The sequence below is a fragment of the Felis catus genome, chromosome B2 (genome assembly GCF_018350175.1).
Source record: "Felis catus isolate Fca126 chromosome B2, F.catus_Fca126_mat1.0, whole genome shotgun sequence".
Lineage (NCBI taxonomy): Eukaryota > Metazoa > Chordata > Mammalia > Carnivora > Felidae > Felis > Felis catus.
This window is the reverse complement of record NC_058372.1, coordinates 24,423,877-24,442,712: the sequence shown is the minus strand read 5'-3', so window position 1 is coordinate 24,442,712 and position 18,836 is coordinate 24,423,877. Positions and strand designations below refer to the sequence as shown.

At 37.2% G+C, this 18,836-nt stretch overlaps 1 protein-coding gene across 18 annotated transcripts in view; it reads left to right on the top strand.

Moving 5' to 3' along the window:
* The first annotated feature begins 407 nt into the window (after nucleotides 1-407).
* PRPF4B (pre-mRNA processing factor 4B) overlaps nucleotides 408-18,836 on the top strand; it is a 36,764-nt gene continuing 18,335 nt past the window's right edge. For 14 of the 18 annotated variants that reach the window (XM_045057172.1, XR_006597600.1, XR_006597590.1 and 11 more), the window contains exons 1-6: nucleotides 409-605; nucleotides 7,606-8,805; nucleotides 11,396-11,572; nucleotides 14,895-15,050; nucleotides 16,445-16,526; nucleotides 18,057-18,267. In XM_045057172.1, coding sequence (XP_044913107.1) covers nucleotides 469-605; nucleotides 7,606-8,805; nucleotides 11,396-11,572; nucleotides 14,895-15,050; nucleotides 16,445-16,526; nucleotides 18,057-18,267 — 1,963 coding nt within the window. In that variant the 5' untranslated portion in view covers nucleotides 409-468. Of the gene's footprint in view, nucleotides 606-7,605; nucleotides 8,806-11,395; nucleotides 11,573-14,894; nucleotides 15,051-16,444; nucleotides 16,527-18,056; nucleotides 18,268-18,836 lie in introns of all 18 variants that reach the window. The other 4 variants (XM_045057173.1, XM_045057174.1, XR_006597602.1 and 1 more) reach the window with 1 other exon arrangement.

The following is an 18,836-nucleotide window of genomic DNA, read 5'->3' as shown; positions in this document are numbered from 1 at the left end:
CACTCTAAAACAGCCCTAACTTCCCAGTATTCTCAAAATGTCTTTCACCAACTCTCCTTCAATGCCACTTGAGATTGGGTTATCTAACCAGTAACGAGGTATTATGCCTCCAACGCAGCCCCGCAGCCAAATCATATTGTTTGCCCTAGTTGGAAAATTAACTCAACTTGTGGGCCCCACCGTGAAACCAGTTCTCGGAACCGCACACAAAATACCGATATCCCACTCACTCTGGTCCCTTCTCTAGCAAGTTTCCAGAGCCAAACGTTCGGTGCTAATACTAACTACCGGGCAAGCCCCAGTCACTGGTCACTAAACCCTTGGCAGGTGCCGCCTATACTTCCACACGCCCAACCCCCGTCCCGGAACTTGCGTCATGGCGCTCGTGCGCTCTGTCCCCGGATGCACTTTTATATCCGGATTCTTAGAGCGGACTCAGAGCTCCACGGTTCCCTACGCGGTTAGCACATGCGCGACGCCTCTGCTCCCTCTTCCACCACTTCCACTAGCTTCCACCGTCCGGGAAGCCGCCGCCACCGCCGCCGAGGAGTCAGGAAGTTCAAGATGGCCGCCGCCGAGACTCTGTCGCTGCGGGAACAGCCCGAGTGAGTAGTCTCTGTGAGCTGTGCGGAAGGCCGGAACCCAGGAGACTGCCGAGTGGGAAACGGCGGAGACCTGCACGGGCTGGCGGGAAAGTTCAGGCCTAACGGCGAGAGCCAAACTTTGCCTTTCCCCGCGCGATACGTTGTTGGGCGGGAGGCTTGGGGGGGCGGGCGGGCGGCCTTCGAGCTTCGCTTTCCCGGAGGCCACGGCTGTTGGGTCGGAGGCGGCCGCGGCCTGCCGCGCGTCGTTGCCCTGGGAGGCGTACGCGCGAGCGGCCTCTACAGGTCCCGTGCGCAAGGCGGCTGCCGCGACCGTGCGGTCGCGCCTTCGTATTCCTCCCGCAGGGACCGAGCGGAGCTCCTTGGCTGCAGCACTGAGCGGCATCGGTGTTGGCACCCGAGGAGCAGTGGCGGCAGGGAGGCAAGCGATAATACTTTTCTTCTGCATGCAGTAACCTGCCGTTGTCCTGCTGCTGGTGTCAGTTTTAGGACCTGAAAGTAGACAGGAGGGGATGCTAGGACCACCTCTTTGAGTATCCCAGACCTATATAATAGCGGGGTGCTTCGTTTCCTCACCCCGGTGCTCTTAATCCAGCATCACTCGATATATTTTTCCTCCTCTGCCTAGTGGCAGCTTATTTGCCAACTTGCAAACTTGAGGCAAAGTAAGACCAAGTCCTTGGTTTTGAGGCCTGACGTTTTTGGCCTGAGTTTATGGGGCTTCTTGGGAGTATGAGTGGAAGAAATAGTAGCTCCTTCCAAACCCAAGTGCTTTATGTCTGTAATTAAGGTAATGTAAGAATCGATGCGGCCGAGTGAAAATATAACTTGTATGTGCTGCAAAGTCTGATCTTTGCTTAAAAGCAGCATTTTGTTCCCCTCTTCGTGTTTGGAAAACTCAAACAAGAACCTAAAAGAAAATGGATTTTAAAAGAGTGTTCATATAGCGACCGTTTTGTGCATCAGCATTAGCTTGCCTTTTTTTTTTTTTTTTTTTTTTTAACCCATCTTAGGAGAGAGGTAGATCTAGTCTCCCAGCAACTAGAGACTGAGAGGAGAAATTTTTACTACCAGGCAGCCCAACACGTCATTGCTGTGCATCCAGTTTTGGACTCCTCAGTCATTTGCTTTACTCAGAATTACACTGAGTTTTTCATTAAGGGCTTTTGAAAGCTTTATTATCTTTACAATTTTGACTTAGAGCAATTGGGTTGTAAGTTTTACCTAGACTTTGCCTCTTTGTTTCTCATTGAGTTCACAGTGTGGCACAGTTACAGTATTTATGTCATAGTAAAAATGTTATACAGCTGTTTTTTCTAGCAATCTCTTTAACGTTCTTTAGTATTATGTCCATTTGTTTGATTTGAGGGACCATTTAGATTCATTTTGACGAGTGCTTGAGCCATATTTTCTATGCATATTCAAATACTCGTCTTAATATTTATTTAGGCCCCTGCAATATGAATGCCACTGAAATAAACCTTGATTCCACATCCCCTTCGCACAGAACTCTTGGTATAACTGGAGTATTTGTTCTGTAAGTGTCCCACTTATTTTAAAATGTTTGACAAAGAAAATAAATTTAGTATGAAAGCAAGCACTGTGTGTGCTGCTCATAGTGAATGCTGGGATGTAATATCTACACAGTTCTTTAGAGGACACGGAGTAGTTTACAGTTGTATGGACTCTATTCAAAATGGAATGTTTGAGAAGAAATAAATATGAAAAACAGCTTTTAAGTTCCCTGGAGTCTTTTTAATGACTTTTACGTTTGTCCATCTCTTTAGCTCTGCCTCTTTGGTGGTTTTAAACATTTAAGTTTTTATCTGCATTCACTTATTTGCACTTACCAAGTACTAGGTACTATTCAAAGCACTGAACGGCTATCTTATTGTTATAATGACCCTTTGGAAGTGGACACAGTTGTTTCCTATATTTTACAGATGATGAAACTAAAGCACAGAGAAATTAAGTGTACTTAGCCAACCAGGGTCACACTAAATGATAGACCCAAGATTTAAACTCAGGAAGTCTGATTCTAGAGACCTGCTCCTAACTGTTCTACTATCTGGTCACCCACTATACATTGTGGTTCCTTTTTAAAATATCCTTTAGGGTTTGAAATCATTTTTATTTACTTCCATTGTCCCCAAAAGGTCCATTTTTTTTATGTGACAGTTCTAATTCTTTGAAGCTTAATTTTTCACACCCGATTTGGAAAAGGAGGGGCGGAGGAGTTCAAGACTACTTGGTCTTTTGAATCATTCTTATTTTTTATGTCTATGTGAATACTGTGTTAAAGTAGTTTAACTTATCAGAGAAGCAGGCTTAAATTACTTTCTTTGTAAAGAAGTAATGGCATTCACTTTGTTCTCCATTCTCTGTTTCCAAAACATTAATTGAATGCCTCCCAAATAAGATGTCATTAGGAGCATTCTTATGAAAAAATTTGAAAGAAGAAATTAAAATAACACTGGTGGTTTGTAATTAGTCTTTATTTTAAACTTTATTTTAAAGTTGTTTCATTGCTGTTTTCTTTGTGTCAGATGCCTAGAGACCCTTGTTTGAAGGATGAAACTTGTACATTGCATTTAACAAAATAAATGAATAAATAACTGTTAAACACCCCTATAGTCTTCACTTCAAATTCAGCTTTGTTTCCAAATAATGTAATTTGAAGGGTTTCTCAGTTCTCAATGAGTATGACAAATAATTGTAGATCGTGTTGGTTTAAACATACACCTGCTAAATGTGTAGCGTTAAGTTGCAAAATGTAAATTTACATTTGTGGGAGTTATATGCCTGTATTTATTATAAATATAAACTATGCAAAAAGACTATGAGATTTATCAAGGTACCTTTCCCTAAAGTTTTAGAAAAAAGTTGTTGATAATGAACCTAAATTAGCTGCCTTAGCACAAGCTTGTTATATGCAATATGCCTTTGCTTCATTGAGTTCAGGTTTTCCTGATGTACCTAATCAGACTTCAATTGGTATATTCTATGGAATTTGCATTGAGAGAGCCAACTGAGGAGGGCGTAAATGTCTGCTAACCCTAATGTAGGAGAACTCTAGAATTAAGGTTGAATTGACTTAGTAGGCCCTAAGGTGCTTGTAGCATTTTTATCAGTAAGGTAGTCATTATTTCTTGAGGTTAACAGTCACTAAGATACATTAGAAACAAGGATCACTCATGGGAGTAACTCTTAAGTGACATTGGGCATCACAGTGTAGCTTCTGATTCTCAGAAGCTTTAGGAACTAGGTTTTCTTTTGAAGGAAATTACTTCCTTTGTGGGTAAACTCTTAAGAATTTTGATTTGAAACTCCTTGGAGACTTGTAACTTGTAGAAGAAAGCATTAGAAAAGTGTTCAAAGGGTATATTTTTCCTGGGTAGGGAGCTGATTAAATTTTAAATTATTTTGAGTTATTGCATTCGCCAGATAGGTGTGTGCACTGTGTGAGGCACTGGAGATCTGACTGAGCAAAACCAAATTGTTTCCTGTTAAGAGGTAAGAGTATAGTATAGCAACTATAAACCCAACTGTAATCTCATGAATACAGTTTTTATGTGTTATTCTATACAAATTATTTCATTGACACAACAAATTACTTACTGAATACCTGCTTACTATAGGTTAGACAATTTACTAGGTCTTAGTGCAGTGAACTACACAGATTAAAAATCTGCTCTCATAAGACTTGTGTTACGATAGGCAAAGACAAAAACTTGGTTGCAGTTACTTTAGAGAAAAAAATAGGAAGGGAGTATGTGTGTGGTATAGTGAGGGTTGTGATTTAAATGAATTGGTGAGGAAAACTTGACTGAGAAAGTACTTTGAGCAAAGGCCTGAGTTAGGCAAAGGAACCAGCAATGTATGCATCCGGGGAAAGCATTCCAGGTGGAGAAACAGCAAGTACAAGTACCAGGGCCCTGAGGTAGGGGTGTACCTGTTGTTCAAGGTGAGCGGTGTGGCTGAATGACTGAAGCATGGTGAGTGTGGGACAAAAGTAGGATCAAAGTGTTGGGAAGGTTGGGCGGATAGTGTAGGGCTTTGTAAACAATTTTGGTTTTTACTCTGAGTAAAATATGAAGCAATAATCAAGTTTCACACAGAGTAGGGATAGGTTCTGACATTTTAAAATCCATCTTCAGTCAATTGGAAGAGCTCTTGACTCTCTTGGAATGTAATACTAGCCTTCTCACTAGCTTGATGTATGTGTGACTGAAGGCAAGACCATTGAACTTCCTTGAAACTTAAAATCTCTGTCGTGGAGACTGAGACAGTATTTCTTCAGTGCTTTGTGTGGTAGCCTTTTACATACAAACTCAACATTCTTAGCATCAGCTCTGACAGCTCCACAGTGTCCTAGTGAGTAAGTAGATTTATCCAGTCTCTAAAGAATAATAATCTCTTACTTTGGGGGCCCTAGGTTTGTTCTAGGCACTATTATGAGCCTTGATAACATCTGTTAATCCATGCAATCCTCAGCTTACTTTGAGGTAGGGAGTATTTTCTCTGTTTTGTAGATGAGGTGCCTGCAGACCAGAGAGAACTTAAAATTTGCCTAATGCACAACTAGTAAGCATTCGGACCAAGATTTGAACTCAGTCTGGCTTTGGAGACTGGCTTCCTAAGACACATTAGAGGATCTTTAGATAGTTTTGAGTTTTAGCTTGTTGACTAGAATTTTGTACTTTGGGCACTGAGATTTTATATACCTAAAAATCATTCGCAACCTTTAAACAGGTTCTCCATACCTGTCTCCATACCATGAATTAGCCTAATTCAGTTTTCCTCATATTTGCCCCCTAGAAGTCAAGTTTCCGGAAAAAAGACCTATGCTCCCACTTCCTAGGTTGTGCGATGGGAGATTTCAAGGGAAGGGATGTGGTTACCTGTATGAGGGTATAGTCTGTATAACAAACAAAGTTGAAATTCTTTGTATCTTCTACTTAAGTTCGTGATTTCCCCCTACCCATAATAGAACCATGTTGTTTTTAACATAAAGATGTTACACTTTCTTTTTCCAAGTCTTTGAGAAAATTTGATGATCCAGAGAACGCTGCTATATTTATTCTTTTTTCTCATACCCCATTAGAGAGAAGTCAGACCAAACTAAAACCTCTCAAGTGGAAGGTACAGCTTTTTCTGCAGCTCTCTTCAGCACTTTCTCCTTTCTCACATTCCACAGTACCAAAATGGAGATTGGCAATCTGACAAAAATTTAAAGTTCTTGCCATGCGGTAGTTATATGTTCTTCATGTTCTCCACGTCCCTTCATTGTTGTCAACTAGTAGCTTTCCAAGCCTACTCCGGTGTGTGCCCTCCCTCCTCTAGCCTTTTCAAGTTTACTGAAGACTGAGACCTAGCTGGAGGACCAGACTTGCCTCCCAGCTCCTCTGTAATAGCAGTGTCCTTACAGACCACCTATCCAGTAACCTAATCTTGCAGTTCCTGGGCCTCTGACCCCAATTAGCCTCTAACTATCTCAGCCACTCATTCCCAGAATCTTGTGCAGTATCTCTTTATCTCCTGGAATTGGTCCATGGAGATCTTAACCACTAGACCAGTTACTTCATGAGTTTTGATGCCCTGGCAACACTGATCTGCTTCTGGTTTGCTATTTATAACTGTGCCTTTTGTCACCTTTTTTTCTATCGAAAATACTCTTTTCCGTTGTTGTTAATTTATTATTATTTAGGACTATGTTACTCAACTTTTATTTTATAATCCATGTACCTTCTCAGTAAACATTCCTTCTCCTTTCAAAGTCCTTGCTTAACACAGCTTGGGTTTTTCTTTGATCTCCTTGACCATTTTCAAAGTGGTTTAGGTGATCCCTCGGTGTTCCCATAATGCCCTTATTTATGTTTTTATCATTGCCTTCTTGCAGTGTTTCATGTGACTTTCTTTTCCATTGGACTGTTATTTCCTTGAGAGTGGGAGATATGGTCTTGTACATCTTTGTTTTCCTGCTACCTTTTCTAATGCCTACATTGTGTAGTGATTTTTTAAAAAATTGAATTCCTTCGTTTTTTGGCATGATAATTTTTCTGAAAGTACAGCAGTACATAATTTGAAGGATTTGGACAAAATAATCCGTATCTTCCTACAAATATAGTGTTTTGTTCTGAATCCAGATGACTTAGTGTTTTGATGTTTCTCTCATATTCTGGGGCGTGATGTTTTACTATGGAGTGATTTTAAAGGGGAAAGGTAATTAATGCCATTGTAGCCTGTGTTTAACCTGGGATTAACAATAGCAGGGATTTAGCAAAATAATTTAGCATCATAAACTAAGCATAGCCCAGGCATTTAAACACAAAAGCTACCCCCTTGATGTATTTAAATGTTTTTTTGCATGGTACCTATCAATATGAGCATATTTTGGGAAACTAATCTTTCATTTGAAATTTAAAGAGATTAAATAGCCCAGTGAACTGATATTGGTTGAACCATAGGCTATTGCTGATATTGGACTGTTGTTCACCTGCAGAAGACCCTTTGATGTCTTTCAGTCTAATACCACATGGTTGCTCATTGGGTACCACAGACTGAAAATATAGTTCTCAATTTAAAGTGGGGAAAGAGATTAGTCTCCCAATGTATGTCAGTGTTTTATGGAAAAAAAAATTGGGAGGGGGATGCCTTTGGTGTTAAATCTGTGTGAAAAATTCTGGTTTAAAAACAAGTTACTGAGTGTTTAAATCAATATTAACGTTTTACTGTACCTGTTTTGGATTTTCTTTTTCTATTCAGTGTAATTATTTATCTTCCGTCATTGTGTATTTCTTCTATGTATTTTAGTGCAACCATTAGAAATAAAGCTAAACCACTATTTAAGTCAGTTTTGCCATGTATTTTGAAATGTCTGAAGCTGTTCTGAAAATATTTCAGTGACTAACTTCATGTATTACATTGAGATGTATTTAACATTATTTTGTGGTAAAATCTTGATAAATGATAGGATTTTGAAATGTGTTTGATACATTTATAGGATAGAAGATGCTGATAATTCCGAGAAGAGTGTAAATGAAGAAAATGGTGAAGTATCAGAAGACCAATCTCAAAATAAGCACAGTCGTCACAAAAAAAAGAAGCATAAACACAGAAGTAAACATAAGAAACATAAACATTCCTCAGAAGAAGATAAGGATAAAAAACATAAACATAAGCATAAACATAAGAAACACAAAAGAAAAGAGGTCATTGATGCCTCTGACAAAGAAGGTATGTCTCCAGCAAAAAGAACTAAACTTGATGATTTAGCTTTGCTGGAAGACTTGGAAAAACAGAGAGCCTTGATTAAAGCTGAACTTGATAATGAGTTAATGGAAGGAAAGGTCCAATCTGGGATGGGGCTCATATTGCAAGGTTATGAGTCTGGCTCTGAAGAAGAGGGGGAGATTCATGAAAAGGCAAGAAATGGAAATAGGTCTAGTACCAGATCTTCAAGTACAAAGGGGAAACTCGAACTTATGGACAATAAAAATAGTACAAAAAAGCGAAGTAAAAGCAGATCCAAAGAACGGACTAGACATAGGTCTGATAAAAAGAAAAGTAAGGGAGGTGTTGAAATAGTTAAAGAAAAGACAACTAGGAGCAAATCAAAGGAGAGGAAAAAGTCCAAAAGTCCATCCAAAAGAAGTAAGTCTCAAGATCAAGCAAGGAAATCAAAATCCCCTACCCTTAGAAGGCGATCTCAAGAGAAAATTGGAAAGGCCAGATCTCCTACTGATGACAAGGTTAAAACCGAAGATAAAAGTAGGTCAAAAGATAGGAAAAAATCCCCAATTATAAATGAAAGTAGAAGTCGTGATCGAGGCAAAAAATCCAGATCCCCAGTTGATTTAAGAGGTAAATCCAAAGACAGAAGATCACGATCCAAAGAGAGAAAATCAAAACGGTCTGAAACAGATAAAGAAAAGAAGCCAATTAAATCTCCCTCTAAAGATGCTTCTTCTGGGAAAGAAAACAGGTCACCCAGTAGAAGACCTGGTCGAAGTCCTAAAAGAAGAAGTTTGTCTCCAAAACAGCGTGATAAATCAAGGAGAAGTAGATCTCCACTAGTAAATGATAGGAGGTCTAAGCAGAGCAAATCACCTTCTCGAACTCTGTCTCCTGGTAGAAGAGCCAAGAGCCGATCCTTGGAAAGAAAACGAAGAGAACCAGAAAGGAGACGACTTTCTTCTCCAAGGTAACTTTTGTTTTCAAAATATTAATGCTTTCTGCCAATACATCAGGTTTTAAAAAGGAGAAACTAGAATTTGTGAACAATAAAAAAAAGTGGTGGTGTTAATATACTTTTAACATAGATCCTGCCCACTAACTATATTAACATTTGTACTTTTGTCAGCAAATATCTTGACTATAGGATTTAAAAATATCGAACTGTTGAATTGAATTATATATTAAAAATATTGAATTGAAATACTGAACTGTTGAATTGAGTTATATATTAAAAATATTGAATTGAAATGTTGACAGGTTTTTTTCAGGTTCTTAATTTAGTACCTAATTTGCAGAATCACTCCTTTAAATCCAAATAATTTGGCTGATAAATCTATGTGTACCCATTTATGGGAATTTCTAGAGCAAGGATTATGACTTTATTGGACAGTATAGGCTTAAGATTTTAACTTTAAAAAAAGAGGTATCAATTTAAGGCTTGTGATGTATCCATTCTCTTGAGTTGGCATAATTTTGAGTTCTGACAATATAAATTGGAACTACCAAATTTTTTGGCCCCCAAAATTAAATTCAAAGTGGACATTTTTTTTTGTTACTAATTCATATACTTATAATCTCAATGTTTAAATAATAGTACCTTTTAATTTCAAGAATAGTGTAAGAAGTGATTTTATTTTCTTAATAATAATGAAAGTAATTCATTTTTGCGTAATACTCTTGGCCCATCATATTTTTTCTCATAAATACTCATGATTCTCTCTCCTTATAAAGTGGAGTAACTCTTATACTCCATTTGTAAATGAGAAAAAAGATTGCAAGATTATCTAACTTACCTAGGATCATAGACCTAATAGGTAATTTAGGCACATGAAAGATTTTGGAAGAGGGGGTGGGGGTTGTTTAGTCTAAACTACTTCAGAAACATTTTTAGTATCTTTATATTTAATAAGCAGGTGAAATTATCAGCAGAGTTTAGCTTAAAAGAATGTTGGCTTATACAATGTGAAGATATAAATTCCTAGCCATTTACTCTGTGTGAGTATACATACAAGCTGACCTTGAAGTGTAAATGGTTCTCTGAAAAATTTTAAGAATGCTGTTTTCAAAATGCTATATATTAGGAAATACTCTTGATTTTTCTAAATGACATTGTAATTAAATGGCCCCCTTCTTTCTTTAGCTTTCTAAATTGAGATAGTTGTTAGTGTTGCTGATTATGTCTTCTAAAGTGTTTCCAAATGATTCTTGTCTCTTTCAATTTTCTTTCCATTTGAAAAGGAAATTCTGAGCAGTTTATTAAGGACTAGAGTTGAATATTTGAAACAAAATTTTGTTTTAATTACAGAAAAGATACTAACTCAAAGAGAAATTCAGATAAGGCAGAAGCCTGTAAATTCTCTCCCTTTCCATCCCTTCTGCAGTACCAGTCACAAGAATGTCCTTCTAGCCCTTTTTTTTTATGCACATCGAATTCTATGAATGTTCTGTCTTACAAAAATGGAGTCTTCCTATTCACGTGAACAGTGATTTTTTTCATGAAACATTTTTGTGACAATAAAGATCTTTTAAGTGTTTATATTACAGCACCATATTTCACAGTATAGATATATCATAATGCAGTTGACCCTGGAACAACACAGAGGTTAGGGGGCCAGTCCCCCACATAGTCAGAAATGTGCATATAACACTTGACTCTCCCAAAATTTATTACTAGTAGCCTACTGCTAACTGGAAGCCTTATCAATAAAACTTAGTCAATTGGCATATTTTGTATGTTGTATGTATTGTATATTGTATTCTTTAAGTTAGAGGTAAAATCATAAGGATGAGTAAATATATTTACAGTACTATAAAAAATCTACGTGTAAGTGGGCCTGTGCAGTTCAAACCCATGTTCAAGGGTCACCTCTAATCATCCCCCTTTTTCAGATGAAAATTTTAGTTGGTGTCAGTTTTTCATGATTGTATGCTACTATGTCCGTTGTTTACATGTGAAGGTTCTTTGTAGAATAGATTCATAGAAATGGAATTGCAAAGTCTAAGGGAATGTACATTTACATTTTAGAAAGTTACTGCCAAATGTCTTTCCGGGAAAGTTACACCAATATGTATTTCCATGACTAGATAGGCTGTCCTTTTCTCTAAATTCTTACTTATATTCCCTCTGTTTAAAGGTTAACATTGATTGTAAGATGCTATTATATGTAATATATTAAAAAGAAGACTCTATATTGGGAAAATGTCAAAATTTAGAAACAGTCTTCAAACTAAGGAAGTGGAATACTATTACTCACTTAGGCAAGTTTTATTTGAGTTGTGTATCTGGAATTCGAATCAGTGACTTTAATAATGTGAATAGCCATCATAATTCTTCAGATTGTGAGATGACAGGAAGTATACCATTTTTACTGTGTGCGTACCACAACACCACCAAAATGTCATTGTGATTTTCTGAATTTAAGTTTTGTTAAAAAACCTGTTAATATTTGTTTACTGTCTTCATGTTTAGTGCACCCTTTCTTAAGATGTTCTTTATGTGCAAAACAAATTCATTAATTTGATGTGTTTTTCTATAACTTGGATTTGGTCCCCTTAAGAACACGACCTCGAGATGATATCCTCAGTAGACGTGAAAGATCAAAAGATGCCAGCCCCATCAATAGGTGGTCCCCATCCCGAAGAAGAGCAAGTAGATCTCCCATTAGAAGGCGGTCTCGTTCCCCACTCAGACGGAGTAGGTCACCCAGGAGAAGAAGCAGGTCTCCTCGGAGAAGGTAAAATAATGTTACATATGTTGTCCTTTTGATTCATTAAACTGTATGCTTCTGAAGCCTCATATTCAGCTCAGTTGGTAGGTTTTCTTAGAGACTGTTTTTCTCTGAAAAATTGTAGCTGTGATCCCATATAGTTTCCTTTTTCCCAACATGTGATATTTCACATACACTGATTTTTCTTTAATATAGCTTTTTTTCAAATTTAAGTAAATCAGTGTTCATTAAAAACTCTTTTAAAAGGGAAAAATTTTTTCCCCTACTTAAATACTACATGAGCTGTGCTTACTGCTTTTTTGTTTTGTTTTGTTTTTTTGAACAGGATAAATCATAAGGTAATAAAAAAGTAGCCGAGTTTCTGGTCATATAATTTCATTTCTCTGTTTTTCTATTAATTTGTATTTGGTCCCCTTAGATCGTGACTTCAAGATGATAACCTCAGTAGATGTGAAAGACAGTCTCGGCAAACACTTGTTTAATTCACTGTAGTAGAAACCATTTTATGTGATGCACATGTAGTGAGCTGGTTAAACAAAATGTTGGTTTATAAAGCACAAATCATTTTTAAAATATATGCATTAAATATTTTAACTCAAACATAAGTAGACTTCCATTTGCCAATTTCTAATGTTTTTAAAAGATAGCATACCAAAGGCTTATATTGCAACCAGTGGATAGATCTTTATATTATCTGAGTATTTTTGTATACTAGATTCCTTGAAGTGCTTTGTCCAAGGTTGTGTATGTTAAAATTTTTAGAAGTTATTACCATATTATCTATTGATTTCTTATTCTGGACAATTACTGTTTTTTAATCCCCCCTCCCCCCCCCCCACACACACTTTTCTACCTAATTGTACCATATTTCCCCGTGCTTCCAGTTATAATCATTATGATCATGTGCATATTGCTCATTGCTGAGCAGACGGGAGAAGGGGCAAGAAAAGACCTTCCTTCTAATGCTTCTAGCCTTTGAGCTCCAAACTGACAAATAGGCCTGCTTAAACAGTTACTGTAGGAATTGTTTTCCCTTTTCTGTCGTCTTGGCAGTCTCTCTTATTTTGTGATTCTCTTTCCTGTATCCAGCATCTTCATATTTTATTTCCTTGCTTTGTTAATGCCTTTACAATAGTTTCCTGCAAAAAGTACATGAAAAGGACATTTTGGGGGACCTTTGTCTCTTTAAAAAAAGAAAAGGCTTTTGCCTTCACTGCTGATTTGTTAAGGAATAGAATTCCAAGTTGAAATCCTTTTTTCCCTTAAGAATTTTGAAATTGTTATTCCACTAACTTTTAGTTTCCAGTAGTTTTCTGGTCATTAAATAGGCCCTTTATTTAAGTTTACTTACTTAAGTTTACTTTTTGAGAGAACGTGCAAGGGCAAAGAAAGGTTCTACGCTGTATGGAACCTGACTGGGGGCTCTGACCAAACAGATCATGACTTGAGCTGAAGTCTGACGCTTAACCCACCACTGAGCCACCCAGGTGCTCCCTAAATAGGCTTTAAAGCAGGAAGATTATGGCTACCTATTCTGGGAAATTTTGTTTGCTTTTTTGCCCATTGTTTTCTTCATCCCTGCATTGGATCTTCTGTATTGTTCCACTCATTCCCCCTCTATGCACACTCATCTTTTATGTTTGTCCTTTTGTTCTGCTTTTAGTGTAAATTTTCTTGTTCTGCCTTCTTACCTTTCTATATTTTTTCCTGTGCTCATATATATTTTATTTCCAAGATTTGTTGGCTGTTTAATTTTTTTCTGCCATTTTAACTTGTTTTATAGAAATAGCATCTCCTACATCATAGATTATAATGAGTTTGCTTTGTGGAGTTTTGTTCTTAATGATTTTCTTTTCTTTTCTTATACTTTCTTTCTTCCCAGAATCCTTTTGCTGCTCATTTACCTTTATCATTTGAGGACTTTATTCAAACAGCTGGATCCTATTCTCATTTAAAACTTAGCCACTGAGAAAGCTGAATGGAAGCTTTCTTCCATTCTGAGAATGTAGAATTTGTGGCTTCATTGTGATCTCTTTAGCATATCCTTGACTATAGTTCTTTTGGGTTAGCAGTTTTCCAGAATCCTCTCATCTGCTGGAGAATGTAGACATGGCTGCCAGTAGAGTTCTGATTCTTCATAATGTAGACTTCCCCTAATCCTTCCATTTTCAGTACTGTGCCTCCCCGCTACCTTGGGTCAGTTTTCATAACAACCAACACCTCTATAAATTTAAGTATTTTGCCAGAATGTGAAGGGGAATGGTTGGCATTTTCTGCTGAGTCAGGAAGGAGGCAGAATATACAGAAGCCAGCTATTCCTAAAGGCTTTCAACCAATTTTTATTTAGCTTTTACCTACAGGATATGGTGTCTCCAATGCTTGAGGCTTTCTGGAGTTTTGTGGCATGGATTTACTTGTTTCTTATATATCTTGTCTGTTCCTGTTAGACTTACGTTTAGATTTGATCTGTTACTACTCTTTTTGTCCAGTGTGCACATCAAGATTTTGTTGACATCTCTGTTGTCCTAATAGCTCTTCACATTCTTTAGTTCCCTTCATGTCATTTTTAGTAAGATTTCTTAAGAAATATGACATAAGCCTGGTAGTCAGATGTGACATTAACAGGCAGTTTGCCAATTCTCTGTAGACTTAGCAGCCTTTTCTGTTTGGAATTCTACAGCATCTTTCTAACATAAACTTTACCTTTAATGCTTGAACTGGTTTTTGTTTAACATGAGGCAAGACCTTCAGGCACTTATAAAGCTGTCTGAGGGCCCTATTAATTAGACTTAGAATTTTTGTCATGTTTGTATTTTCTGTGCCTTATTAACGGTGATATTTTTTTTAATCTCATTTATTGAAACATATTTACATAAAGTAAATAAATTCACCCTTGTTGGTGTAAAGTTATGTGAGTTTTGACAAACACATAGTCACATAATCACCATAATCAAGAATATTTCCATCGCCCCCAAAGTTCTTTTTGTGTCCTTTTGCAGTCCAATAAGAACAGTAACTGTGTTTTAGTTGTTTTCAATTAAGCTGATTACCCCAATCTTTCTGGTGTGTTATTTCACTTTAATTTTTAATTAACCCCTTTTTAAAAGATTTTATTTTTAGAACAGTTTTAGGTTCACAGCAAAATTGAGCTTTTGAAAAGTACAGAAAGTTCCTGTATACTCCTGCCCAACACACCCACAGCTTTCCCACCTTTAATTGACCTCTAAAGTGCGCGTGCGCGCGTGTGTGTGTGTGTGTGTGTGTGTGTGTGTGTGTGTGTGTATTTATTTATTTATTTATTTATTTTCCCCCTAACCCAACCAAATAGGGACAGAGGTCGAAGGAGCAGGTCACGCTTGAGAAGGCGGTCTCGATCACGGGGTGGTCGTAGACGTAGGAGCAGAAGCAAAGTAAAAGAAGATAAATTTAAAGGAAGTCTTTCTGAAGGAATGAAAGTTGAACAAGAATCTTCATCTGATGATAAGTAAGAATGGAATTTCCCATAATTTCCTTTTTTCAATTTAGACAAGTACTATTTGACCTGGAAATCTTTACTTTTCCACCTGGATATAGCAAGCGAATCCATTCATTAGGTCCTGGATTGAAAAGTTAATCTTTTGTGCATATTTTATAAGTTATGTGGCAGAGGTCATGGTTTTCTGAATTTAGAGGCTTCAGTTTTTGCGGGAATGAACATTGGGCTATCAATTTATCGTGAGCCTTCCCTTCATTTTTATTAGAGACAACAGATATATTAGATAGTTCTACCAATCTTAATTACCAGTTTTGCAGTGGTGTGGGTGTGCGGGTGTATACTAATATTTAAACTTTTCACTTTGTGTAAAATGATACCTACTTTGCAGTTGAGGCTATTTGGTGGTAGATAAGCCTGTTACTATGTGGAAAATGCAAAAACATTTCATTGTCTAACAGAATTTTTTTTTTAATGCGAATTTAGTTGTATAGATGGAACATCTCAAAAAATGAGACTAATCTAGAGCAATAGTTCTTAGCTGGGGATAATCTGCTTCTCCAGGGACATTTTGGCAGTATCTAAAGGTATTTTGATTGTCATCTTGTGGCTAGAGACCAGAGATACTGTTCAATATCTGCCAGTGCATAGGACAATGCCCTCTTCCATAATGAAGAATTGTTAAAATGTCAGTAGTGCTGAGGTCAAGAAAGAGCTTAGGTGATATGAAAGTTAAATGAAGGTTAAGTGAACATCCTGATAACCTTGAGAATGCATTTTGCTTACTTGTCTGCAGTGAACATTCAGCAGATCATAGAAACACCTATACTAGGAGAGATTGCAAAGATTGTGGAGTTTTTTGGGAGGAAATTGGGAACAGTCAGGGCAGTGTCTGGGGGTAGAGCCACATTCCCCTTCAGACTGTATGTGGATATTTACATGTGCATTTTTGATAGGGAAAAGATCCATAGCTTTCCAAGGATCTGCAGCTTTCTGTGACCCAGAAAAGGTATTAGTTTGCTTATGTGTCTCACCCTCTTGTTCTATAAAGGTTAAAACAGGCTAGGTAAGTGAAATGACTTTAGTAATACCAAGGTCATGGAAGAGCCGGGAGTGACTTTTTTGAACTTAGGGATCTTTCATTTGTTCCCTAGTTTGGTGCCATGAAACAAGTGAGGAGAAAAATGAGACACAGAAGGTTAAATTACTTGCTAGGTTTCCAAACCAGGCAACTAAGAGAGTTTAGAAACAGAATAGAGTAGAATGGGTTAAGACTTTGGTGCAATTAGCTAATCACTTACGTTTTCCAGCTCTTACTTTTAATTTATATAGCAGTTACTATTTGTGAGTCTCTAAGGATTTTTGAAGTTAATTATGTGTATATATGTGTACATTTTTTTTTTAAGCCTTGAAGACTTTGATGTAGAGGAAGAAGATGAAGAAGCCCTAATAGAACAGAGAAGAATACAGAGGCAGGCAATTGTTCAGGTGTGTGATATTAGTGAAATTTTGAGCACCCCTTCTGAAATAATTACTCTTTTAGTAAAAACAGTTTTTATTTATAAAGAAGTGATAGTAACAGCAATTGAGTAAATCTTTAAGAAGTGTATGTGTAAAATTATCTTTGTGAGATTTGAAAAGATAATTTCTTAATAAAATTGAAATGGTTGCCTTGTTTTGTTATAGAGAGGATTCTGACAAAAACGTTTTATAAGACATAAAATTTGAAATTTGCTTTTTTAAAAAAAAATTTAAAGTTTACATACTTGTTTTGAGAGAGAGCATGGGGGGGGGGGGGGAGCAGGGGGCAGAGAGAGAATCACAACATAGGGCTCAAACTCAAAAACTGAGATCATGACCTGAGCCAAAATCAAGAGTCAGACGCTTAACCACCTGAGCCACCCAGGCGCCCTTCTTTTTTGTTTGTTTTTAAGAAAACCCTCATAAGTGAGTATAGAATAAATTGGAAGAATTTCTCTATGTGGGGGCGGAGAACTATTTTAAGGTCTAAAAAAAATGGTAAATTTCTAATGCAAATGTGATTGTTTACATGGAACATCTCAAAAATAAGTTTGAGTTGTTTAGAGCTAGGTGATTAAGACAGTGGGGTGGGGAAAGGGTATTATACATAGGTCTTTATATGCTCATTTAATGATTTGGTTACCTGCCTTGGAAGATTGTCAGTTATGCCTCGGCCATCCTGACTTAAAACCATGGCTACTAGATGCTTTGTGGATGGCAGTCCCTGTAAAGTGTAAAGTTTTCCCCTAATGGAAGGTGAGCAATGAAGTTGAGAATGCATTCTGGAAGAAGTAAAAAATGTTGAGGTGCTATAAGGACATCAGACAAAAGCAAAGGACAGTCATACCAGCTCACTTACACATACGTAGCAAATCATAAACCATGTACTGTTATGTCAGAGCAAAGGAAAGAACTTGAATCATCAGAAGATGTAGGGCAAAACTGGAATTCCAGAGAACCTTTTCTGGGGCACTGATGAAATTGTTGTTATTAAACTGATATCCCTAAAGACTTGGTTGAATCTTTTTTTGTTCTTGCCCAGGTCCACAATCCCTTATCTCCAGCCCTTGGGGCCAGATGTGCTTCAGAACTCAGAACTATTTGAATTTTAGAAAGGTAATATGGTGCATCTATATATATTATTTAGCCCCATCAGTGGGCTCTAGGAGCAGCACCCCGTTATCAAACACAGTAGTATTTCTGCAGTGAGGCATATTCTGTTCACACTGGGGGAGATAAAAATAAGACTACAAATAGCATCACATCTGTTCATGTCAGGTTTTGTCACCTAATGAATGTGCACCGAACATAGAAAATCTCTTTCAGAGTTGTGTGGATTTTGGAATTATATGTAAGGGATTGTGGATCTGATTCAGTGAAGGCATCAATACTCTTTAAAAAATTTTTAACATTATTTAACACTCTTTTCAGTGCAATACCTCTTTAGCAAATATGCATCGGATTTTATGAAAATAATATGTTGTATTGTTGTTACAGAAATATAAATATCTTGCTGAAGATAGCAATATGTCTGTGCCATCTGAACCCAGCAGCCCCCAGAGCAGTACCTGTACGCGGTCACCTTCTCCAGATGACATTCTAGAAAGGGTAGCTGCTGATGTTAAAGAGTACGAACGGGAAAATGTTGATACATTTGAGGCTTCAGTAAAAGCCAAGCATAATCTAATGACAGTTGAACAGAATAATGGTAAGTTAGATTTTTGTTTTGATCATGCTTTTCTCTCAATTTTTAGCTCTGTAAATAATGAAAGAGATTGTTTTGGAATGGGGAAAAGTGAAAGGGATTAGAAATGTTGCCCCTGTTAACCCCTGTTAAATCTTATGGGAATATAATATTAAATGTGTCCCAGTGAATGTTCTTTATAAATATTTTTTATTAGTTCACATAACCTAAAACAGTATACGGAATCCCACATTGTTTGTTACCTTCTGTTTGGGGCGCCTGGCTGGCTTAGTCAGTAGAGCATGCAACCCTTGATCTCGAGGTCATGTGTTCAAGCCCCATGTTGGGCACAGAGCTTACTTAAGATAAATACATACATATATTTAAAAAATGTCATTAGCTTCTGTTTTGCTTGCTAGAGTATTCTAAAGCAGATCCCAGCCATGATTTCATTTTGTCTATAAATACTTCATTTTGTATCTCTGCTAGATAAGAACTTTTTTTTTTTTTTAACGTTTATTTATTTTTGAGACAGAGACAGAGCATGAACAGGGGAGGGGCAGAGAGAGAGGGAGACACAGAATCCGAAACAG